This window comes from Muntiacus reevesi, chromosome 1 (genome assembly GCF_963930625.1).
Source record: "Muntiacus reevesi chromosome 1, mMunRee1.1, whole genome shotgun sequence".
NCBI classification, from domain to species: domain Eukaryota; kingdom Metazoa; phylum Chordata; class Mammalia; order Artiodactyla; family Cervidae; genus Muntiacus; species Muntiacus reevesi.
Window position 1 is genome coordinate 231,914,612 of NC_089249.1, and position 25,463 is coordinate 231,940,074.

The 25,463-nt window shown below is 42.1% G+C and overlaps 1 protein-coding gene across 7 annotated transcripts in view; it reads left to right on the top strand.

Annotated features, from left to right (window-relative positions):
* The window catches only part of ARHGAP26 (Rho GTPase activating protein 26), a 663,940-nt gene that overhangs the window by 540,397 nt on the left and 98,080 nt on the right, over positions 1 to 25,463 (top strand). For all 7 annotated transcript variants that reach the window (XM_065918816.1, XM_065918817.1, XM_065918815.1 and 4 more), the window contains one exon: positions 13,288 to 13,447. In XM_065918816.1, the coding sequence (XP_065774888.1) occupies positions 13,288 to 13,447 (160 nt within the window). The remainder of the gene's footprint in view (positions 1 to 13,287; positions 13,448 to 25,463) is intronic.

Sequence of the window (25,463 nt, forward strand, 5' to 3'; positions counted from 1 at the left end):
TCTATGTGACTTTCTCCTTCTATGTGATTTTCTCCTTCCATATAAATTTCTGGAAGGTGATCTTCTGTTTGCAAGACTAAGCAGTAGATCTGCTAGTGACATGTTTTCAGGAAGAGCCGTTTCCGAACTGGGTTGGGGCCACAGAGGTGGGTGGGGTGGGGTGAGCTGCCAAAGCCACAGGGCGTTCCCATCATTGTGTGGGAAACCATAGGAGTAGCAAAGATCCCAGGGCTTCCACTTGGGTTAAACAGCTGTTGACAAAGACTTCGGAATTCCTGCGGAAAAGGAACCAGACTCCTTTAGCATATAACTTTTAAAGAGGTCTCAGGCAGTCTCTGATATTTGTGGTTGAAGATAGTTCTTCTTACTTGCCTGTGTGTTTATACATGTGCTTTGTAGTCTCCTCATCTGTAGACTTACAGACTACACTCTGATGAACAGGCCCAGCTCACACATCTTCCCCTTAGGGAGGCCTTCCCTAGTCTACTTAGATTGGTGCTCCTCACTGTTTTTTATCACATGCTCCTGTTTCATATCTTCTTGTCACTTTCACAGTCAGATATTCTTACTAATGTACTATGTACTGTCTTTCCAATTGGAATAGAATGCCAGCATGCCAAAAACAGGGATCTTGCCATTCTGGTTCCCTGCTTCAGTGCTTAGAAGGAGTTGTGAACTCTCCTGGTTGTTGAATCACACATGGTAGGTGTAAGAGCCTGCAGGAGTCCAGGGGAGTTGGAGTTGAGAGTGAGAGCAGAACCATATGACCTGAGGTTAGACAGATAGGCAGGGTTAAATCACATGGGCCACAGTGAGGGGTTTGGAGTTACCTAAGCATCTGATGTTCATTACGTTGATTCATCTCTGTGGGTTTACACATATCCAGATTGTCTGCTGAAGTCAGTTCTTGATGGCATTTCTCCTGGGGCTTGTGTGCCCCTGGGTCCTCAGAGTGTTTCTTTAACCTGTGCCACATTCTCTTCTCGTCTCCACTGCCAGCAGCTTGGCGTTCATTCTTCACCTGCATTTTCCAACAAGCTGGGTAGAACAGGATGACAAGAGCTCAGGTGTTAGGCTTTGTTGCTTGCACAGTTGGAAGCATTCCAGAAGCTTGTCATTAACCACCTTGACTTCCTCATCGAAAAGTACTGGATTTGGGCTTTATGAATGATACTCACCAAGAGCCTGAAGGGTGGGGGATTGGTGCCCAGATCTCAACTGCACTGTTTGAGTCATTTGTGTCTCTTTTCCCAGGCCTTATTTGCTATTCTCTGCCTAATGATATTGTTGGTTTTCACACTTTGAATCTGTAATTCCTGTTTGTCAACACTGTACTTGGTTTTAGAATTTGCTTCCAGAGTAGCAGAATTCAGTTTGGCGCTGCCTATGAGGATAAACCAGGTTTTGCCTGGCATGTGTTGAAGTAGGGACTCTTCTGGCATAATTCCCTGATGAATCTATTTTTGTGATTAAGGCGATAAATGTAACAGAAGGATTTGTGTATTCACTCATATTCTAACATGTACCACTATATATAAACACATTTTATATGTATAGATAAATAAGATGAGCTGCTATTTCACTTCAGCTTGGACTACATTGACGTTTTAGGAGATAACAGTTTAGGTGTAGCAAGGAGCTAGATGTTGGTGTAGAACTTCAGGAATGAGGAGTTGTATAAAGATGTAATTCACTCAGATTTTTTTTTCTAATTTTTATGAGTTGTGAAACATATGTTGTTGCATTTTTTTTAAGAATTGTATTCTTTAGCATCAGAAATGTAAACATATATAAAAATGTTGATTTCTACTCATGTGGTTCTTCATGGAGGTTAGAGATCTGGGGTTTCATTTTTCATTGATCATAATAACTGATCTCCAGAACTTTTCCAGGGGGTGTCAGCTCTTGTATATGACGAGGCATGAATTTTTCAGGACATCTTGAAATAATTATTTTCTCTGTTAATTGCCTGTCCACATGTAGTTCATAAGTTCATTGATAGCACATGTAGGTTTATAAATTTCAGTCATTTTGGTATGTTGGCCCAGTGTACCAGTAATCCAGTTTTTTCAGCCTAAGTCTCTCAATTTGTATCAGGTTCATGGCAAGGAATGTAATTTTCTGTCTGTATCCTTTTTGAGGTGAAAGTACACTCTTTTTCAAAGCTATGCCATTCAGATGGGCTATTTCTTTCATTTAAAAAATCTTCATGAAAAGAAATAGATTACCCAGTGCATAAGTGTGTGTCCATATTCACATATATGCATACCTGTTTCTCTCTCTCTCTCTCTCTCTCTCGCCTGCTCTCAATTTGTCAGTTTCTCTCTCAGTAACATCACCCGTACTCCCATCAGTGGATTTGAAATCTTGAGTGCACCTCATGAAAGGATTATGGTCAGTTTATAGATGCAGCAACAAACTTAGCATTTCACAGAAACTGAGAACCCCTGACTGTTCAGTCTTGGAGCCATTGTTCTTGTTGGAGCTAAGCCACATGGAAAAGGGCCAATCCCTTAATCTTTGATGTAGTTCCTTTTATCCCTGACTTTTCATCTGTAAAATAGATCTAGTAATACAGATCTGTTATTTTAATTAATTAAAGGTTGTTAAGATGGTTCAGTTCAATGGGCTTTATAAATGTTTACATGCCATGTTTAATACTGGTGCTCTTTGTGGGTGACTATTAGCTAGGTAGCAGGTAACTAGCACCTAGAGGCTGTTAGGTACTCTAGATTTCCAGCTTATTGGCTAAACATTCTGATCTTTCATGGATGCGCCTGTAGAGAAGTCGGTAAAAGACTTAGCGTAATGACTAAGGGGAAAATGTGGAATAGCTTCAGAGACCTACCATGTTAACAGACATAGATACAAAGTACAGTGCTGACACATTTCAGTTGCTCAAATAAATATGAAAAGTAGTATATTCTGGTGTTCGCCTGTCTTGAACTCATCCTCTCACAGGGCTTTCTTATGCTCGTTTGCAAAGCTCTTATATCTCATGGAATAGAGACATTTAAGTCTTAGTAGTTGAGACCTTTCTGAGTCTACAGAGAAGCATAACTGATTATTTTATCCCTCTGATCAGAATTTTCTCCTGGAGTATCATCTCATTGAGTGGGGTGGAGGGGGGATGGCGAGGGGAAGCTATAGTGGCCTGCAAAGTCCTCCAGGATTTCCTGCCCCCAAGTCCGTGACCTGACTTCTCCTGATACCTTCTTCTTTGCTGGCTGTGCATCAGGGACACTGGCTTTCACTGGTGCTGCCAGCTGCCTGCATCTGCTGTTTCCTTGGAGGACTCTTCCCAAAGACCCACGTGGCTTTGCTTCCTTCTTCCTTCAGGCTGCTGGCACATGCCTCCCTCCCAGTGGCTCCTTCCCTCACCACCATGCCTCAAACTGCAGACAGCCCCCCGGTGCTCTCTTTCCACTGTAGATTTTATTTGGTTATTGTCTGTTTGACCACAAAAGAATATAAGCTTTTAAAGCAGGGAATTTGTGGGTAGGATCATCCATCCTGTTCATGGCCTTATCCCTAGCACTTAAAGCAGTCCCTTGTGCATGATAGGCAGTAGAAGGTCCTAAGGCAGTTTCTCCAGGGCCTGCCTTCTTTGGACAGTGCTCGCCTAAAGGTGGCAGGTGAACCACTGAAGGAAGCATCACCACCAGCAGAAACTGATCTGTTCACAGTGCTTGGTGGCATCAGGTTGGCACACACAGGAGCATCTAATATGCCTCCTCTGTGCTCCAGCATCTCTCTCCAGACTGGAGAACAGAAGCCTCAAAATAAGTCAATCAGTGATAATGTGAAAGGACTTTAAAAACTGTAGAATGCTTTGAAAATGATAATAACACTGAACTTGAGAATGGATTATTATATAATTTGAAATAGTTAAGTAATTTTCCAGGAAGCAGGGTTCCCTGGGCCAGCTTCTCTGCAGGTCTTTCTGTATGTCAGTGCTATGCTTCCTCATCTGGGCCTGTGGACTGGGTCCAAGAATACAGCTGCAGGCCAGAGCCTGATCTAGCCAGGGCCAGAGAGGGGAAGTTCATCCATTAACCCCTAGACTGAAGGGATGTGCCTTCCATCTGCACAAAACTATTCGGGTACCAAGTAGCTGAGAACCATGCAAGGCAAGTAGAATGCAGGTTAGCCTGTTGTTAGTCTCTGAATGACAGTGACTATTAGGAAAACTAGACAGCTTAGCAGCAAAAGTATAATTCTTGTTGTTAATGAAACTTGGCCTATTCTGGAGGGGACCAGTAATTCCCATGACCCAGATTAGTTTTCTCCCAGAAGAAAAGCCTAGGGATTTTATACTGTTGGTAGGCAGAGATGAACCTAATATTCTTGTTTGCTTTCAAAACATCCTTTTAAAAATAATCTGGTTCTCCTTTTACCCATGTTCTTTTTAAGGCTAGGCTATGTAGAAGAGAGGCAAGTGAGATAAAAATGACAGATCATATACTGTATATGTTATATCTCACACACACATACACACCTGCATTGCATTGTACCAGAGAGCATTTAGTAGCAGTAGCTCTGGACTGCAGACTGCCTGGCATCAAATTCCCGCCTTACGACTTATTCAATATGTGGTGGTGGTGTTTAGTCGCTGAGACGGGTCCTACTCTTTGTGACTCAATGGACTGTAACCCACCAGGCTTCTCTGTCCATGGGGTTTCCCAGGCAAGAATACTGGAGTGGGTTGCCATTTCCTTCTCCAGGGGATCTTCCTGACCTGGGGATCAAACTTATGTCTCCCGCACTGGAAGGCGGGTTCTTTACCACTGAGCCACTAGGGTTATTGTAAAGATAAAATGAGTTAATCAATGGAATGCTTAATACTTGTCTCACAGTAAGTGCTTGGTCAGTGTCAGTAGCTGTTATTGTTGATGATGATCTTAATAATCTAAGGCAGGTAGGAAATAATGAAATTGCAGAAAGGGATAAGAAAAGGCAAAGTGAGATTATTTTTTCCCCCCACAGGAGACACTGTCCTAGAAGGTTTAAGTGTATTGAAAAGAGCCTGATATAACATTGTGAACTTATGCTGTATTTTATAGTGCATATTAGAGCAGTCATGTAATAATGGTAATTATACCCTACGAGTATTTTATGGCGTTGATACCTTTTGGATTAGCACTGTGGCCAAGGAGAGCCGCCTGGTTTGTTACATGCTGTCAATGTTGCAGTAAGATGCTCTGGCCACTCCCCTGACTGCTGCCCCCCCTTGACAAAGGTAGCAATACATTAGTAGATTACATGACAGTTTAAGCCAGACATTTAGGGAGTTGGTGATGGACAGGGAGGCCTGGCGTGCTAAGGTTCATGGGGTTGCAAAGAGTCGGACGTGACTGAGCGACCGAATTGAATTGAATTAGTGCAACTGAGCCTTGATAAGCTCAAAGGAAGGTGACCTCCTAAAGCATGCATGTGTTCTTTTTTCCCCCAACACCTAATACAAGCAAACTCTGTGCCAACCCCTGGTGATGGGGCAGTAAGGGAGGATAATGCCATCCCAGTTTTCTTGGAACTTCTACTAAGTGGAGGAGACTAGACAATGATAATTCCATGAATAATGACATAATTCACTAAGTGCTAGGAAGGAGAATTGCAGAATTAAGAGTTGTAATGAGGTATCTGACCTGGCTTGGGGTGTCCAGGAGAGACCTCTTTGGGAAAAGAGAGTGATGAGTTAGGAGAGAGCCAGATCAAGAGGGACTGCAGAGCTTCCCTGGTCAGGGGGTAGGCATTAGAAAGGAAGGCACCCAGACCTAACTAGAGTTTTAGCCCAGAGATCCATGAGCTAAGGGAGAGACGATGGAGGAAGGTCTAGATCAGGCAGGAACTTGTAGGCCAAGGGTTTTCAAGTTGAAATTTAAAACAGTAATCTTTGGTGGGTTTTAAATAAGTAGTGGAGTTGGATTGGAGGAGACCAGAGTAGAAATAGAGTTGGTTGCACACTCAGATTTTGGAACAGTCTCCACTTTAGACTGCAAGCTATATGCCAGAGGTACTGTGACTTTTTAAAATTCACCCGAATCCCTTTTCCTTTTCTCTAAAGAATTTTCAGCACCAAATGGGCCTCTGTAACTGGCATTAAAGTTGACATGTATGAAAAGTGACAGTGAAATTCACTCAGTTGTGTCCAATTCTTTGGGACCCCATAGACTATACAGTCCATGGAATTCTCTAGGCCAGAATACTGGAGTGGCTAGCCTTTCCCTTCTCCAGCAGATCTTCCCGACCCAGGAATCGAACCAGGGTCTCCTGCATTGCAGGCGGATTCTTTACCAACTGAGCTATCAGGGAAGCCCTGATGTGTATCATATTGGTCAATACTTACCATCTTAGCAGTGATGCTTACCTATCTGAAATATAGTTTATACATTTCACTGAAAGTAGGGAAGGCATTGTTGTTATTCACAGAACTTTGAGGCCCTTGGATGAAAGCAGGGCAGCCTGCAGGGATGCACGTATGGCCATAATTGTCTTGGGGATGGGAAGGGGCTGCTCTGAAAACCATCCATTTAGCCATTCCTTCTTTTTTCCTTTTAATTCATTCTTCTCTCTCAAAGTGTTCACTCTTTTGATCTGACTCTGCCAGCCAACTACAAATGGAATGCTATCATATATGAGGGGCATTTTGCCACTTTCATGTTTTTGTCAAGCATGAAGTCATTTTCACTGCAAGAATGGAGTAGAAATGGCGTTTAGTCCAATAGCACTGTCATAGGCTCTTCTCCTTTTTCTTCCTCTCTCTTGCTTTTTTGCCCCTTCTTCCAGTTTAGTAATTTGGGTGGTGAATTGAGGGAGAAGCTTTTATTTACTTTTTTTTCTCTATTGTAACCGTTGCTTTTTCTCCCACATGCTCAAGCCTCAAGATATTCATTTGTGGTTGGATTTTCTGAGTGGGTTAAAGAAAACTGTCTTTTAGCCTAGCTGAACTGACCCTTACTTGCGTGGGAGCAGCAGAGTGCTGAAGTGAAGATTATGGGCTCTGCAGCCACCTTGAGTTCCTTTCCTGGCTCTGTCCTTTGTTAGAGTGTGACCTCAAGCAAATTACTTAACTTTTCAGTGCTTCAGTTTCCTCATCTGTAAAATGACAGTGATAGCCTTACCTGCTTGTCTCAGGGCTTTCTCTCGAAGATTACACTGTAAAAAGTATCCATCATAAACACTTAGTGTTCCAAAGTTTCAAATCTGACCTCTCACTGGATAGCCATTCCCAGAGAGATGTTAAATATGGTTGGTGAACATGACCCCAGTCAGTACACTGAAAAATTTAAACTCTCATTCTGTTGCCAGCCATTGGTACAGTCCAGCAAAGATGTATTTATGGCTCTGATGGGTTTCCTTGGTAGAGGCCTCCTGAGCACCATCCAGACTGGTCCCACCTCACTGAGTTCAGGTGGTATCCAGGCAGCACACACAGTCCAACTTAGTAGAAAACTCGTGGCCAGTGGTGGTGGGGATTCCCCTCACCATTTCCCGACTCCGTACTAAAGATGAATTTGAAGCCAGTGGAAGGAACCACATTGACAACTCTTGAAACTTAACTTGCCTTGGGTAACCACAAAAAATGTATAGTTCTAGCAACTTCGTTTCTAGCTAACCCTTCTTGGCACCAGGGCTTGGAGCTTCTCTAACCCTGAGAGGATGGTAGAGAAATAAGTGATATTCACTGCAGCTTGGGTGCCCACTCACACAATGACTTTCCTAATTGGTAACCTGAGGGCTTTCCAGCCCCTGCCTGTGTGCTGCAGGGGACTCACTCCAGGATCCAGATCCATCTCATAGTCCTGAGACACTCATGAGAAGGGAAGCAGTCAGTGTAGAAATGTTCCATGGATTGATTGTGAACATAATCATTTAGAGGAGAGAGTTCTGTGTGGCCTTCTGTCAGAGGGGTGTCTAGAGCTGGCCTTGCAGACAGGTGAGCTTTGGATGGTTAGGGGAGGACTTGCCAGGCAGGCCTAACCCTTGGAAGCAAATGAGTGTGGTGAGTTTTGCTATAGTTTCCAATGAGGCTCTCAACCTGTCATACCCAGAGTTGCTTGTAGGGAAATAATAGAAATTAAGTAACAGTCTATTTTGAATTTATCTGTAGATTTGAAGTATATCATAATTTTTTTAAAGTAGAAATGAAAAGAAAAAAGAATAACCAGAAGAAAAAATTAGCCCTTGAAATACAGGTGGAAGAGACAGGTTCCTTGCCCCAGGTAGAAGTAGGCCACTAGAGATTCCTGAACGTGACACCAGGTGACACCACCAACTTACAGTGTGACTTTAAATTGGCACTTGCTGCTGCTTCCACATTGTCACCTCCACTGTCTTGACAGCCCCTATGGACAATACCAGCTGTCATTTATTAAGCCATTATTTCAACCCAAGAGATCAACTCACCTAGTTTTACTTTATTGGCCTTAAACAAAGAGTTGGGCATGACTTAGTGACTGAACAGCAACAAAGTTTATGAAGTAGATATTGTTGCTCATGTTTTACAGGTGAAGAAAGGGATTTAGAGAAGCCCAGTGACCTGCCTACTCTCATCCTGCTGGGAATCTCTGTCTGACTCCAACCCCTGTACTGTACTGTCTCCCTTGGCCTTTATTTCTCTGTATTTATAAATTGGACATAATATTTGTACTCTTTACCTGTAGAAGGAAGCTTTTCAAACTGTAAGTCATGACACGTTAGTGAATTGTGAAATTAATTTAGTAGATATAAAAATGAATAGAATCAAAACTAGCAGGATTTATCACACTATTTCTGAAACTTGTGTTTCTGATATGCACGTGTGTATGTGTGTGTACCTCTCTCTGTGTATATATCCGTATGTATGTGCTGGTGAAATGTTACATGGAAAAATCTATTTCCTATCATGGGTCCTTGTCAGAAGGTTTGAGAGCTACTATTCTAGACATATTATATGAAGTTCAAGCAAACATAAAAACGTGTTGCAGAGCTCCTTATAAACTCTAAAGCACCTTACAAGTCTAAGTTACCATTTCTTAACACTGGAAGCTGAAGCAAACAAATAAAGCATGGCAGATAGTGTTGCTGTGCTGTAACCTCCACCCATCTGGTCCATCGCAGATAGTGCTCCTCTGTCAACATATTGTGTCCTGTGGAGCCAGGTTGCAGCTTTGATACTCCATGACACAGCACTGCAAGCCTCAAGATGGAACCTGTTTGCAAACCTAGCAACAGGCTTAGGTATTGTTGGTACATCAGGACCAGTCTGTAGTTATAAAGTACCACTCAGCACTTCCAGAGCTCCAACTCTCATTTAAATGCTAGAAAAACAGATGTGATCCTTAAGACAGCATGGGCGTCTCTGCATTTCTGGCCCCAAAAGAGTTGGCTCCTTTTTCTCTCCTACTAATACTCCCCCATCACCATCTTCATCTGGAAGTAATCTTCTGCGTCTCAAAGGATGTCAGACCAATCCAGAGCCCTCATCCATTTTCCCTGGAAGCAAAGGTAGCAAGAGGCCACTTTGCCATGGCCATGTCCCTTGGAACGTGCTCTTCCCTCATTAACCATAATTCCTGAGGGAACTACAGGGAACATGGGGTGTCGACCCCCACCAACTGCCCTGAAATCATGTCCCTCAGGAGATGCCCTGTTTTCAGCTATTGTGGCAAACTCTTATGGGTCACAAAAGGAAGCAGGCCTTTCCTAGGTTAAAATCACATGTGGAACTGTTTCTCTGCTGCCTGCAAAGGAAGTCTGTAGAACTGGCAGTAATGCAAGAAGGCTCACAAAGGAGTCCCTGTGGACCTAGGCAAGACCTATCAAAGACTTCCTTGGTGGAATGTGCAGTCATGCAAAAGAGACTTTTGTGTGTGAATTTTAAGTCAAGACTCAACATGACATTCTGGGCTGTGAGGAAGAGCTCAAGCACCTCAGTTACCAGCCCAGAAAGCAAGTTCTCCATGTTTTATAGACCTCACTAATGAATGAGTCCTGTGGCCTCAACTGGACCAGGCTCCCCAGCACTCTGCCAGCCCACCTCCCACTCACAGGTAAATGCATCAAGCTGTAATGGATGGCTGGTGCCAGCAGAGGCTGAGGTCTGTGCCTTTCTTTCTGGGATGCAGAGTGATCTCCAGCCATTAATAATTCATTCTTGAGTAATGAACATAGCTATACCAAGTTGTGAGCAGTAATAACCAAGTGATAAATCAATTTGTTGCTTCAGTGTACCAGAAGATAATGGTAGTTAGTTGTAAAAGGTGCAGCCTTTTCCCCCAAAAGTTTATAATTTAGATCAGTGTGTTGTAAGTTCTAAAATAAAATGGATCATTAAAAAGGAAATGAATGATGTTAGGTAGCCTCAAGCTTATTTATATTAACAAATGCTTATTCAGTTACCGTACCTTTTTTCCAAATGCCTTTGGGTCACTGGGCTCTGCTAATCAGAGTAATTATTGCTCATTAATTAAATCTAAAGAGTGGAACACAGTTCCACACTTTGAAAAGTTGAGAGACATTCCCCCAAAATCATCAGTAATAATTTGAGGTTTTCCAAGTAAGTAGCTGAGTTGTGAATAATTGTTTAATGTCTACTTAGAAGCTCCCATCATCTTTTAACACCACAGTGAACATTTGTTGTGTTTCTCCTGAGCCAGGCACTGCTCTCAGCACTGGTGTTACCAACCACTGGTGATAAAATAAAAACAGTCTCTATCCTAAGGCAAAAGTTGAGACACTAATAACTTGTAATAAATCCAGGGCCAACACGCCTGCCTTCATCGAGCCGTGGAGGGTTGGGAAGAGACTAGTCAGAGACTTCGGAAAGAAAGGGCGCCATTGGAACTGTGCCTTGCAGATCAGCAGTTTACCAAGCAAAGGAAGGAAGGGTGAGAGGACATTCTAGGGCGAGGATTGACAAAGGCAGATAGGTATAAAAGTAGACAGAAGATGGGTAGTGAATGATTAATAGAATCATCATCACTGCACTTCCCACATTATATCCATTTAATCTTCATAGCAACCTCATGAAGTAGATTAGAAATGAAACTCACCCTATTTTTAAAAGATGAGGAACCCAAAGCTTAAACATTAAGTCCCTCTTCCAGGGACCAGATCTGGGAGGAGGCAGAAGGCTTAGAAGTGAGTTGGAAAAATCTGTGCTAGGTCATAGGAGTTTGACATTAGAAACAATGGAGCCCATCAATGGTTTACAGTCACCATTATCAGAACATTCCAACCGTGGAAGCATTCCTGAACATACACTGTGTCATACACATACACTGTGTCACTGTGTTCTCTCCCAGCGACCAAATGAGGTGTGAAGCCATTGTAGTTTTCAACAGAGGACTGACTTGAGCGATGCTGAATTGGCAGACAGAAGCTGGTGGGGGCAGGCAGGATGCAGCTGAACCCAGAGAGTCTAGTCTGAGAGCCCTGTTAAGACGCAGTTGCTTTAGTCAGATGCTGTGTTAAAAAGCGTGATGGTGAAAGTGATCATTATCCAAACCCTATATTTTTATATTGGTCTACAATTTAAAAGTGCTTTCATACATAAATAGCTTGTTGATTCATATACACAAGGGACTTTTGTGACAAGAGGGTAAGTCTACTGACTTGGCTCATTTGGCAGGGGAAATTTAAGAGCGTGGAATTCACTTCCTGCACAAAGGAGCTGATGTTGAAAGTAGTGGTGTTACAAGCAACTTGTAAATATGCAGACATGGTGATTCTGAGACCCAGAACCAAATCTTTTCCCCTTTGCTAGGTAAAACCTTGACCATCTGCTTTAACACTTTCAGACTAGAAACCTGTTACAGTTCTAGGTAGAATGGAAAACTATAAGTAATATCAGGAAATTCAGCTAGATCTCAGAAAATGAAAATAGTCTTATGTGGACCAGAAAACAGGACAAGGCATCAGTGGCAGAATCTCCTTGCTACAGGTGTTACTTAGCAATGAAAAAGCAAATTCCCTTCTTGATTGGGCTGTTCCACGGTTCAGGTTTCACAGATGTAACCATCTCTCTCAGAGGAGGAGTTTTTTTTGGTTTTTTTTTTTAATGAAATTAGAATTTTAGCCCTAGAAAATGAAAGAAAAATACGTTTCTGGTGATAAAATCAGTTAATATAGTATTCAGTAAAGGCTCAGTTTCAAAACCAGCACTTAAAGCAGTCAAATCTCTTTTTCCTCCTACAAAATAGAAGTATCCAAGAGAAACAGTGCAAACATTTATAGAATTGTATGGGGGAAAAAAAAAAAAAAAAAAACACCTCTGTATAAATAGCACTAAATGCTAGGGAGGTATGTCTGTGCAAACTGCCACCTCTGCCCAATTTCTCTCTAGTTTCTAGTAATGAATAGTTTCCTTCTTCCAACAGGTGATTTAGGGAAGCCCCTAATATTTTCTTAACAATATTGAATGGTCTTAACTTTTAACTTAACTTGTTGTCAGTAGATAACTTTGTATATTTTTATACGTGGGGCTAACAAATGAACAATGAAGTTTTATGACTAGGTCATGGTGGCCTGGGTGTGGATTTCAGATACATGTTTTGGTTAATTGATTATACAAAAATATGCATATGTGTTTAGAAGCTTACTCAGAGCTGTTACTTCTGGCTCTGTGTGCTTCTTGGATTTTGAGTATAAGTGATAATATAAACAGCTATATACGTGAATATAAGTAGTGTGTTTTTATTTCTGTTCATGCCACGTGTTTGGCTTAATACAAGCCACATGCTGATGTGATGGGACTTAAATACTTTGAGCCTAAAGTGCTGAATTTCCTGACTGAGATCTACTCATTTAAAAAATTAGATCTATTTTGAGCCTGTGTTTGCAAATGTATTAAAGCCATCAGGAGTTTTTATATTTGCACTAGAGAAAATGCTAAAATGATCACAGTGGTTTAAGCAGCAGCCAAGGATAAAAGTTGTAACTAAGAGGGATTATCGGTTAACCTGGGTTTGCAGAACAAGGATTCAAATGTGCAAAGGTTCACATTTTGGAAGGCAAGCCATTTTGGTTGGTTGGTTGGTTATTGGTTTTTTTTTTAGGCAAAATGGAAATTGTAAAGAGTGTCATATCATGAAATAGCAAAATAGCCTAACACTGGAGATTTCTGAAACTTTGGTAGATGAAACTGTGAATAAAAAAGTCTCTCTTTGGACTCCAGCAGCATCTGAACATGCCTGTAGGTCTGGCTCCTACCAGATCAGGTGTCTGAAGATGAGACGGGTATAGGAAGTCAGTTGTCTGTCATTTACTATTTCTCTCATTTGTGCCATTTCTTTTGCTTCCTCTCAGTGTTGCTAACAACCACAAGCAGAATTTGATGACAGTGGCAAACCTCGGCGTGGTATTTGGACCCACCCTGCTGCGTCCTCAGGAAGAAACTGTGGCAGCCATAATGGATATCAAGTTTCAGAACATAGTCATTGAGATCCTAATAGAAAATCATGAAAAGGTAATATATTGTTTATCATTGCAAGTGGAGAATTTACCTGGGGAGAGCTGAGTTAGAACTGGTCTACAGGGTTGACTCAGGTTTGTGTTGCTGGTGGCTCTTACACTGTGGTGACAGTGACGAAGTTGCTGATGGTGGTGGTGATGGTGGTGGTGATAGTCATCTTGGGATGGCAGCAGTGACAACGGTGGTGATTGTGGTGGTGGTAACAGTGGGCAACATAATGAGCATTTTTTTTGTAATAGGAACTGTGCTAAGCACTTTATATATGTTGTCCTTTTAACCTCACAACTATCTGGTGAAGGAGGTACTACTTGGAGCCTCATTTTGAAAATGCCTTTTAGCCATTTTTTTTACTTTTTTTGCTATGAATTTTTGAATTTTTAAATATTAGGGATAGTAAACAATTTTCATGTGCATTGCAAATATTTTTCCTAACATAGTTTCCTTATAATTTTACAAATGCTGTATTGTTTTACACTGTGTATGTGGCTGGGTGCATGCTCAGTTTTTTTCCTTTAGGGCACTGAAGTTTCTAGTCTGTATTAAGAGGGTTGCCCTCACCCCTGCATAATGATGTATGTCAACAGAGCTGCCCTTAAAAGCTGGGCTAAGGAGACAGAAAGCTGCATGCACCCCTTGGTCCCACCTCGTTTCTGGTAGCAAATCCCTATGAATCTTCTCAGCATCCACAAGAGCCGCTAGGGCACCATTTGACAGTCCAAGGTGCTGAGATATAATGAAATCCTAAATAAAACCTTTACTTAGAATGGTGAATTAATTGTGCTAGATTACCTGCCAGATGAATCTAACACCTGATCAGTAACCACCTGCACTGACAGCACAATACCATATGTCATCATCAGCTCTTGTCTGGATTTATAGGAACCTCCTAATTTGTTTCCTTGCGTCTGCCGTTGGCCTGTCTGTTCTGATGTCAGCCACCAGAATGAGATGCTTTTAGTGTTAGATTATAGCATATCCGTTGTCTTCTAAGAACTGTCCAGAGGCTTCACATTTCAGAGTGAAACTCAGAGCTCTTACAGGAGCCTGGAATGTCCTCCACGGTCTCTGCTCTCCCCTCTGCTACTTGTGTCATGTCATCTCCTACAGCCCTCTCCTCCTGCTCCTGCCTACAGCCACCTTGACCGCCTCACTGTTCCTTGCCCACGGCACACACTTACACCTGAAGGCCTCTGCAACTGCTGTTTGTGGTGCCTGGAACACTCTTCCTCCTTCAAGCCTGAGTGAGGCCCACCCGTATCTCTCTGTGAAACTGTGGACAGCCGCAACTCCAGCACTCCCCCTGCCCTTGAGGGTGCTTTCTCTCTCTCCACAGCACTTACCACTTTCTAGTATACTGTGTATCATTTACTCGTTGATTACATCTGTTACCTTTCTGACCTCTTCTAGAATATATGTATCACGAAAGCAGACAAATATGGGCTATTTTGTTCCCATAGTTCTTAAGTATGTGCTTAGTACATGAGTATTGGGTGAACGGATGGTAGCTGACCTCCAGACTGGCTCCCGGTGACCCTTGTTTCCTGGTATTCACCCCCTTGTGTGTTCTCTTCCAACTGTGAATAAGGGATCAACACGGATCCCAGTGTGATCAGTAGGAATTGATAATAAGAAACTGTGACGGTAACGGACTTGACTTTGGAGACCAGTCCTAAGACCTGGTAGCATTTGCTGTGGTCTGGATTTTCTCACTCTGGGGGAAGCAAGCCACCATGTTGTGAGGATGGTCACACAGCCCAGTGGGGAGAAAGTGAGGCTGCCTGCCCACAACCAGACCAGCATGCCAGCCATGTGACCCTGTTATTTTGGAAGTGACTCCTCCAGCCCTGGTCATGCTTTCAGATGATGTGGCCCCAACTCAACACCTTGAGTACAGCCTCGTAAGAGGCCACTGAGCTAAGCCTATCCTGAATTCCTGACTCATTGAAAGTGGGAGAGTTATTAAGTATTTTAACTCACTAAGTTGGGAGCAGGGGTAAGTTGTTACACAGCATTAGTAACTACTAAAGAACCTCTGAATAAAGACTTTCACGGAGTAATTGAGGTATCCTGGAAAATTGTGTAGACAACATAGGTTTTTTCTTATATGGTTGATAAAGAGATCTGAGGTCAGATAACTTACTTGAAGAAATTATCTTCTGTCTCAACCTTGGGACTTTGTCCAGCCACTTCCTTCATATATAAAGTCAGATATAGATGATTATGTTCTGTATGATTAAAACAAACTTGTAAAAATGAAATATAATTGAATAACCTGTTTCTAAACAAGTTAATAACATGATTTCTAAAAGCAAACCACTTGGATGTAAGTCTGTTACCTCTTGTCAGCTGTGTGACCATGAACAGATTACTCAACCTCTCTATGCTCATGAAAATACTTTCAGTACAGTGTGACTGCTATGACAAATAACCCCCCAAATCAGTAACTCAGGACAAGAGTAATCTCTGCTTTCCTCACATACCAGTTCACTGTGGGTATTCTGTTGGTTGGATCCTACACTGTGATTCAGCAATCCAGGTTCCTTCTCTCTTGTAGTTCTGCCTTCTGCTCTGCAGATCTCTGCAATCAACCAGTTGGTGAGGGAAATGAGAGGGCATGGAAGATTGGGTAAGATTCTGTGGGTCAAACCTAGAAGATGCTTTCCTTATTCTCTTCCGCTTTCCATTGGCCAGAACTCAGTCATGTGGCCACCTCTAACTGCAAGGAAGACTGGGAAAGCCCCTAACCGTGCAGAGCAAAGGGAAAGAAATTTGATGAACAATCAGCCAGTGGGCCACATCCCTTTAGTTGGTTTGTTGTGGGGGTGAGATAAGGTGATTTATGTAAAGGTCTTAGCCAAGAATCTAACAAGGAGTATCACTAACTGTAAACTTTGTTTCAGCAGTCTGAACAGATTTCTCTGAAGATAGAGCATAAATACATCTATGAGTATCAAATGTGCCTGCTTGCTCAAAATAATACTTTTTAAGCATAATATTTTCTCAAATAATATTAAATATTGAGACAGAGCTCTACGGAGTAAGTACTTTGATTATGTTTCATGTCTGAGCTTATAGCAGGCAGCATCTAGTAGGTTTTGAACTGTAACAGTTTTTGGTGTCTTTGGGCCTTCAAAGCCAGGAAACATTAAAAAGTTACATGATAGGAAAAAGATTGGATACTGCTAATAACATTATTGAAACTTTTGTCAACAAGTGCCATCCTGCTTGACTTGAGTGCAAAAAGCAGAAATAGAAATGAAATATGAAATGCAGGGCCAGGCCTGTAAGTATATGGGCAGGAACTGGTGCAAATACTCATCTGGTTTGTTGGATTATAAATTATGTTCCTATCTACTGTGTATCTGGTGAGGCACATATTAAAAGAGCATTGCAGTGCTTTATTATATGTTCTTTTTCATTAGTTTCTGCCCGAGAGTGGGATGAATCACAGTGAGAGTTATGTTCTTGTGGGAACCAGTGCAGGAGTGTCAGTGTAAACATTCTTGGGATGAAGGCTACAGTGGAGTGTGTGTCTCCAGTCCTGAGGGATCTCCCTTGCCACTTAGATGGAGGTTTTTAACCTGGGGTCTGTGATGGACCAAAGCTATGTGCACAACCTGTGTTTGTACATGATTCTGGGGAGAAAGTCTTTAACATTTATCAGGCTTGTCTTTCTGATAAAAGCAACTTAGAATAAGGCAGTTTGACTCCTTTTCAAATGTTGCTTCAGTCCTGGTCTGGTGTAAAGTCAGCAGATGCTGTGTTAGTATCCTTTGGAAGCCTGTGATGTTCACCTCACAGGAACTCATGCTCTGAGAGCCCTTAGCTTTGGAGACAATGCTTTGGATGAATTTACTGCCAAGGGAATTTCATTTTATTCATCAACAGACCTTGCTTATGTCCTCAGATAAATATTGTCATCTTTCTTTAAAATTCACAGTATGAAGATGTTAGTTAACAGTATTTAATGAACATTCCCTTGATGGTGGTGGTTTAGTCGCTAAGTCATATCAATCTCTTGCGACCCCACTGACTGTAGCCTGCCAGGCTCCTTTGTCTATGGGATTCTCTAGGCAAGACCACTGGAGTGGGTCGCCATTTCCTTCCCCAGGGGATCTTCCTGACCCAGGGATTGAACCTGGATATTCTGCATTGCAGGCAGATTCTCTACCAACTGAGCTATGAGGAAAGCTTGGCTTGGCTATAATTTTCTAGAAACATAAACACGCACACACAAATCTCTTGAGTGACCACTTTTCTAACTGTTGTCAGAAGCTGCACAAAATCCCGAACCACAGGAAGAAGTGCTGTCTAACAGCATCATTTCAACCTGTCCCCCAACATGCATTTGATAGCATATGTCCTCTTGCTTGAAACAAGCCATCACACAGGTCTTAAGTGTATGTCCCCTCAGTTAGTGGCATAATGTGCTCTCCCATGTTGTTAAGGGCATTTTATATAAGATGTGTAGTTTGTGCCTTGGAATAAAATTGAGTGAGACCCAGGAATAAGTGTTGGAAGATAGCACAGAGAGAGGGTATAGAAACCCAGGCATGTAGCCTTTTTGGAGCCACTTGGTGGGGGGAACCATAAGATATGTCTTTCCATTATCGCTTCATAATAGATCATCTGCAGACCTAGTGACATAAAACAGCAATAATTTTTTTGCTCATAATTCTGTGTACCAAAACTTTGGGGAGGGCTTACCTGTGTTCTATATAATATCTGCTGGAGTGGCTTTGGTGCAACTGGTAGATCCAAGATGACCTACTCCACATGTCTAGTAGGACCTTGGTACCACCTGTTGCTGGGACACCTTGGTCCTCCTCCACTTGTCCTCTTTCTCCAGGTGCTCTCTCATCATTTAGTAGTCTAGGCCAGACTTTCAAAAGGACAAACACAGAAGCAGCAAGGCCTCAGAAGTTCTAGGCCTAGAATAGAATAGACAAAGTATCACTTTGACTGCATTCTGTTAGTCAAAACAACAAGTCCAGCCAGACTGAAGGGGCAGGAAAGAGACCTCCCCTCCCACCATGGGAAGAGCAGTGTGCCGGCACAGATGTGGGAGGAGTTGTGGGGTGCTGTCTTTGCAGACCATCTCCCAGAATGCCTCACTCCCCATCACTGGCAGGTTTGCATGTAGCTCCATTGAAAATGCTTCCTTTTCTTATTAGTGCTGCAACTCCTCGGCATGTCTTATGGGAAATGCTCTTCCGTTTCTCCTCAGTAGTGGTCATTTTTACATGACCAGGGAGCATCCAACATTTGGTGGTAGTGGCAGGTTCAATCCTCACATACCCTTTGTGAGCCTCGGTATGGGGTACGAACTCATTAATGTCTAAACTGGGGAAAACATCTTTGTCTTTAAAATTGACCTTTAGAAGAGAGGGAGAATTTTCTCCTGACAAGAAAACTCAGTTTCTTTTTCCTTATAAAACATATTTTTTCGTGCATAGGGCCTTGCCTCTCTACTCCCCACTACCGCCCCCCTCACTGCTGCCTCCCACTCTCTCGTTGTTTACTGAGGATTAACACTAGACATTCAGACAAAGGGTTAAAAATTAAAATGAACTCCTGGACTCCTTTATGTTATCTCTGGCACATCTGCACAGCCTCAGGACAGCACCTATTTGTCTAGAAACATCCCCTGCTTAGCATCATCGTCTCATCTCGAGAACTTAACCTGTTTCTTGTTTGTGGGAGCCTTCATGATGTGTTTCTCACAGATATGGTTTGGTCAGATTAAGTTCACTAACTACATACCTTGTTGTGATGCTCCAGAAACTTTGTTGTTCACCTCCTGCACAGCCCTGGGTAGGGGAGCAATGTTTGGAACAATTTGTACCAAATAGATATCCCATAGTAAGTGAAAGCAGAGAGAAAAAAGCCAGAAGATACATGGGTGTTCATGGTACTTGTTCTTTTTCCATGCTGGTAATACATACTGATTTATTTGCTCAGTTAAAGGTAATGGGTCTTTTTAATGTACATCGTCTAGCAGTAATGAGAATAGTGATATTAATAGCTAACTTTTACTTACAGCTTATTGTTCACAAGACATTGTGGTAAGCAGCCTTATATTTATCATATCATTTACTTTCCATAGCAACATTATAAGGCCAATATTGTTGGCTCTCTTATAAATTTTGAACCTGAAGTCCAGATAGTTGAAGAAACAGCTTGTTAGTAGAGGAACTAAGGTTGAACTTAGGACTCCTTTCACAACTCAAGCTACTAAAATCTATTCTTGTTCATCTCTAACGATGGCATTTATTGAGCATCTACTGTTAACCAAAGATAAATGAGACAAGATCTTTTTTCCAATGGCTTTCTTGTTTTCTCAGGATATCAGTTTAGTTCAGTTGCTCAGTCGTGTCCAGCTCTTTGCGACCCCATGAATCGCAGCATGCCAGGCCTCCCTGTCCATCACCAACTCTCAGAGTTTACTCAAACTCATGTCCATCAAGTTGATGATACCATCCAGCCATCTCATCCTCTATTGTCCCCTTCTCCTCCTGTCCCCAATCCCTCCCAGCATCAGGGTCTTTTCCAACGAGTCAGCTCTTCTCATAAGGTGGCATAATATAGTTTGCCAAGTGACATTCAATAAAATGACTAAATTATATGGTACCACCGAGGAGAAATAATTTCATTCTTCTTGTACTGGCTTCTGACGGATAAATAGAGGTTTTCTAGGCAGAGCAACAGTGGAGACAGTGGGGACAGCCTTCCAGAAGAACATTAATCAATTAATCAACATTAATCAACTCATATGTATTACAACATGGGTGTGAAAGAATCTTGGGTTGTATGTTAGCAAGTGGTCAGAGATGATGCCAGACAGTTGGACTGAGCCCCTCTGTCAGGGGTCTTGAAAGCTATGGGAAAAAGGTTGACATTTGCTCCAGAAAAATGAGAGCTCTCGGGGATTCCAAGTAGAGGAATGAAATGATTGTATCAGCACTTGAGAAAGACATCCCTGAAGCAGAACCAGATTGTACTTTGGTTGCTGATATCAAAATCACTCGCTAGATAAATAACAAAGCCATAGTGCTGACCATACTGTTGTAAACTTGGGACTATATAGTTTAAAAGTCTTACTCAGAGACTGTAACTTTTAATCTACAGCCTTTACTTATTATAGGCTAGGGTAGGATCCTAATGGCTTTTATTTGAGTTGTCTTGCCAGACTTCCTAAAGGGAAATACTAGCTCATGGCATCATTTCTCATCAACAACTCTATACCCTGTACTCAGCTTGGTTTATGTGAAAGCTAAAGAACAGACTTGAGAGTCTGGCTCTTTTTGTGGTTAGATTTCAGAGTTGAAAGTTCAGAGGGCAAAGACTTTGGCTGTTTCCATGCCTGTTTAAGGTAATAGTTATTTTAAGTTAAACAGCTCATTCCTTGTCACCCTGAGCCTTAAGACATCAATTGGCGCATACTTGGGGTTATAGTGGAAGTTACCAATATTTATATGCGTCTAGTTAAGATTTCAAAATACTGAATACTGTCATTGTCCAAGATACCTGAAAGCCCAGAAGTTCTGCAATTTCTTAGAAAGTTTTTTCCATTCCTCTTTTTAAAGGTTACCTTGCCAGTAACTTTGAAAAATTTAAATGTCTTGAAAGAACAACCCTGTCAAGAAACAAACTGCACCTTTTCAGGGTTTTGGTTAAACGTAAAATCTCAGGTTATGTGTATGTCTTCATGTTCCTGTTACTTTCTGACACATATTTAGTAGGATGGGACTGGCTTGTTCTTGAACAGTCCATGATGTTTCTTTTGGCCATAACACTGAAAAGGGTTCCTGCACGTGAAGCTGGGCGTGGGTGTGCACAGGTGCCCAGGCACCTGTGCTTCTATCAGTACTGCCCCTTTTAATGCCTATTGATGTTTTACAAAGTAAGTTACCGTGATCCTTTTTCCAGTCCATCAGTTGGCTTTGGAAGAGGTAGGAGAGTTGTGCTTTGAGTTGTTAATTCCTAGAAGTGCCCAAAGATCAGTGCCCCTTTTTCATACCTGTTAACTTTTAATCTTATAGTCAAGGGAAAGAGTGAGCAAATATGGATGGCCTCACTTAACACCTAGTGTAAAAGCAGCAAGGCCTAAACAACCTTGCATTTCCATTAAAATGATAGTGTTTCTTTCAAGATTGTCTTGATTTGAGTTGATTTGGGCCACCAAATTGCCTTGATCTGCTTTTAACAAAATACTGATGGCATTGAAATCTGTTGTATTCATTGTTGGGGTTTGTACACAAAATGTAGATCAATTAATAGAATGCAATTGATTTGAATAGTTTCAGTCAACTGACAAGTGTTGGGCAGTTGTATTTCATTTTCTTGGCATTTCAAGCAGCTGATGGTATGCAGAATGGATGATGGTGATGATGAAGAAGAATACCTGGACTCTTTATTCCATGGAGATAATGCCTGTCACTATGGCCTGCTTGGGAAGCTAATCTTATGTCTCATGGCCATGACTTTTTTCATTTGCTTATTGATTTTGTTGTTGTTGTTACCTTTCCTTACATTAGCCCCCAAGGACATTCTTTTGCATGCGTGCTCAGTCATGTCCGATTCTTTGCGACCCAGTGGCCTGTCACCTGCCAGGTTCCTCTGTCCATGGGATTTCCCAAGCAAGAGCACTAAAATGGGTGCCATTTCCTACTCCAGGGGATCTTCCTGACCCAGGGATCGAACCTGCATCTCTTGTGTCTTCTGCATTGGCAGGTGGATTCTTTACCACTGTGCCACCTTCTTTTTGGTTCTATCCAATTAGGTCTAGAAATAAGCTGGAATTACTTATATGCTGGGCCAGAATGGTTCTGTCACAGACCTTTTTTCTATTTGTTGTGTCTAATGCCATGTAAACTGTTCTTCCTTAGTTTCATAGGTTGTGGATCTGAACATGTGTATTCCCCCCACCACCCCGCCAGTAAAGCCCCAGAAAAACCAAGCATATTTGAATTGTGAAGCTTCTTTAATGGTTCTCAAGTAACGATGGAGCTTTGTTATGTTATACTCTATTCCTCTCTGTCAGCAAAGATAATAGGAAATAGAATCATTTTGGAGATAAGGAAAATCACAGCTGGCTATATATATGGCCAGTTACTAAATGGAATTGGTTCCTTTTGAGGAACTTTTAATAAAACTCCACAAACTATTTTCCAAATTGCTGTTCTCTGGGCCAAAATGCTGATATCAAAAGGACATTGAACTTCCAACTGTCCTTAAAAAACCTCTCTGTGCCTGTAGCCTCTGAATTTGGCTTCTTAACTATTATATTAAATGAGCCCTGCTAAGACTTGCCTGGCTTTCCAGCAGAAAGGCACTGGGTTTATGGTTTGCCGTACCCTGAGCAATCCTGCTCTACAGCCTGTTGATAGAAAGAGTGGGCAGTATGTAAGCCGGTATGTGTAGGCCTAGTCCTTCAGCTCCAAAGCAGACACTCCTCAGATAAATAAGCCCATAACTTGTTATTTTTTTTATTACTTGAAACCCTGACGCACCGTGTCTCAGGAAAGTGCTTAGTCTCCTCTCTCTAGAAGCCTTTCTCTTTTGCCTTGTAATCCCAGGCCTTTGTCGTTGATTTATTGTCTCAACTACTTTTCAGTTACAGACCAGGAACTCTTCATCATTACCTAATTTTCCTCCCATAAAAATCACAGCACATAATAAAGAGTACACCACACACATTATGGGGAGGCTTCTAATCCTTGTAAATTGCAGAAGCATATTACAGGTGGAATCAGAATAGATATAAAAATGTATATGTGACATGGCTAAGGATAAATCCCACAAGTGTCAATGGTCTCCAGTGTCAAGATGGGCCCAAGGGAGGGGTGGGGGGCAGCAGTGAAATTTGAATTTTGCAGACAACAAGGGGAAAAGAACAGCAAATTCTAACATTGCTGTAAGCATTTAAGATCGATGTTTTGCAAAGAACAGTAATTAAATTTGCACTTATAAATTAAATCTTCTGCAGATAATTCATTGTTGAGTCTCCAGTTATTTTCCTTCTTATATTTTTTTTATTGGATACAATCATGGCTTTTGGGCACTGAGTGTCAAACTGTGTTAGGTGCTTCTGTCGTCACCTCAGTCCCAGAAGTTTTTATAGATGCAGCAGCTGAAGGTCAGAGTTATATAATTTGTTCAAAGTCACAGAGCTAGTGAGTGACTAAAATCAGATCCATCAGACTCCACAACTATGATCTTTGCATTTTGTTTTTTGTCTCTCAAATTAATAACAGATATAAAGGCCACAGGTGATTAAGACCCAGACAGTCCAGCTAAGCTGTCTTAAGTCCTAGTCCAGCTGTACTCATCCATGTGACCTTAAACAAATCAGCTCATCTCAATGAATCTCACCTATGAGATGACAATGCTTAACTTAACATCTGCTTCTGTCGTGTCCAACTCTTTGTGACCCCATGGACTGTAGCCCGCCAGGCTCCTCTGTCCATGGGATTTTCCAGGCAAGAATACTGGAGTAGGTTGCCATGCCCTCCATCAGGGGATCTTCTCGACCCAGGGACTGAACCCGTGTCTTCTGTGTCTTCTGCATTGGCAGTTGCGTTCTTTACCACTAGCGCCACCTGGGAAACCCCAAGAATAGTGGTAAATTCTGAGAGAAAGTGAAAGTGCTAGTTGCTCAGTTGTGTCCAACTCTCTGCCACCCCACAGACTGTAGCCCACCAGGCTCCTCTGTCCATGGAATTCTGAAGAATTCCCAGAATACTGAAGTGGGTAGCCGTTCTCTTCTTTGGGGTATCTTCCCCACCCAGGGATTGAACCCTTGTCTCCTGCACTGCAGGCAGATTCTTTACTGTCTGAGCCACCAGGGAAGCCCAAGTCCTGAGATAATCCGTGTGAATAACAGCATGATAAGCACTCAACAAACGGGATATTTTTATTGTCTTTTACCCTAACTCTACCTCCTGCCCACCCTTTATCAGGTTCTGTGCTCAGCATTTAATGTGCATTAACTTTTCAGTATCTCTGAAGGATAGGTGTTAGATTCCCATTTACACAAGGGAAACGGCTCAAAGGGGTTAAGGCTTTTGCCCAAGTTGAACCCAAGTCTGTATGGCTCCAATGCCTATTTGCTTTCTCCCCATAAAATGATGGTAAATTCCTTTCGTATATATTTATTTTTTGTATGATGTTTAGGTTTTTTTTTAATTAATTTTTATTGGAGTCTTGTTGATTTACATTGTTGTGTTAGTTTCTGCTATACAGTAAAATGAATCAGTTATGCATATATCCACCCTTTTTTAGATTCTTTTCCCATATAGGTCATTATAGAGTATTCAGTAACATTCCCTGTGCTATACAGTAGGTTCTTGTTAGTTATCTATTTTCTGTATCAGTTCAGTTCAGTTCAGTCGTTCAGTCATGTCCGACTCTTTGCAACCCCATGAATCGCAGCACACCAGACCTCCCTGTCCATCACCAACTCCCACAGTTTACTCAAACTCGTGCCCATTGAGTCGGTGATGCCATCCACCCATCTCATCCTCTGTCGTCCCCTTCTCCTCCTGCCCCCAATCCCGCCCAGCATCAGGTCTTTTCCAATGAATCGACTCTTCACATGAGGAGGCCCAAGTGCTGGAGTTTCGGCTTTAGCACCAGTCCGTCCAGTGGACCCCGGGGCTCATCTCCTTCAGGACGGACTGTCTAGTAATATGTCAGTCTCAGTCTCCCCACTCTTCCCGACCCCACACCCCCATTGGTAACCACAGTTTATTTTAGGTATCCGTGACTCTGTTTCTGTTTTGTAAATAAGTTCATTTGTATAATACTACTTTTTTAGATTCCACGTATAAGTTGCATCCGTTACATGGCAATGATGCCACTATGTGTTGGTGATGTTAGTCCTGCCCACTGAGCAGCCAGACCAGGACTTAGCCCAGCTCTGTGTGACTGCAGAGGCCAAGCCATCCCTGACCATTCTGCCACACAGCTGAAGGGGAAACAGTAGCTTGGTATTTACAGGTCTGCTCAT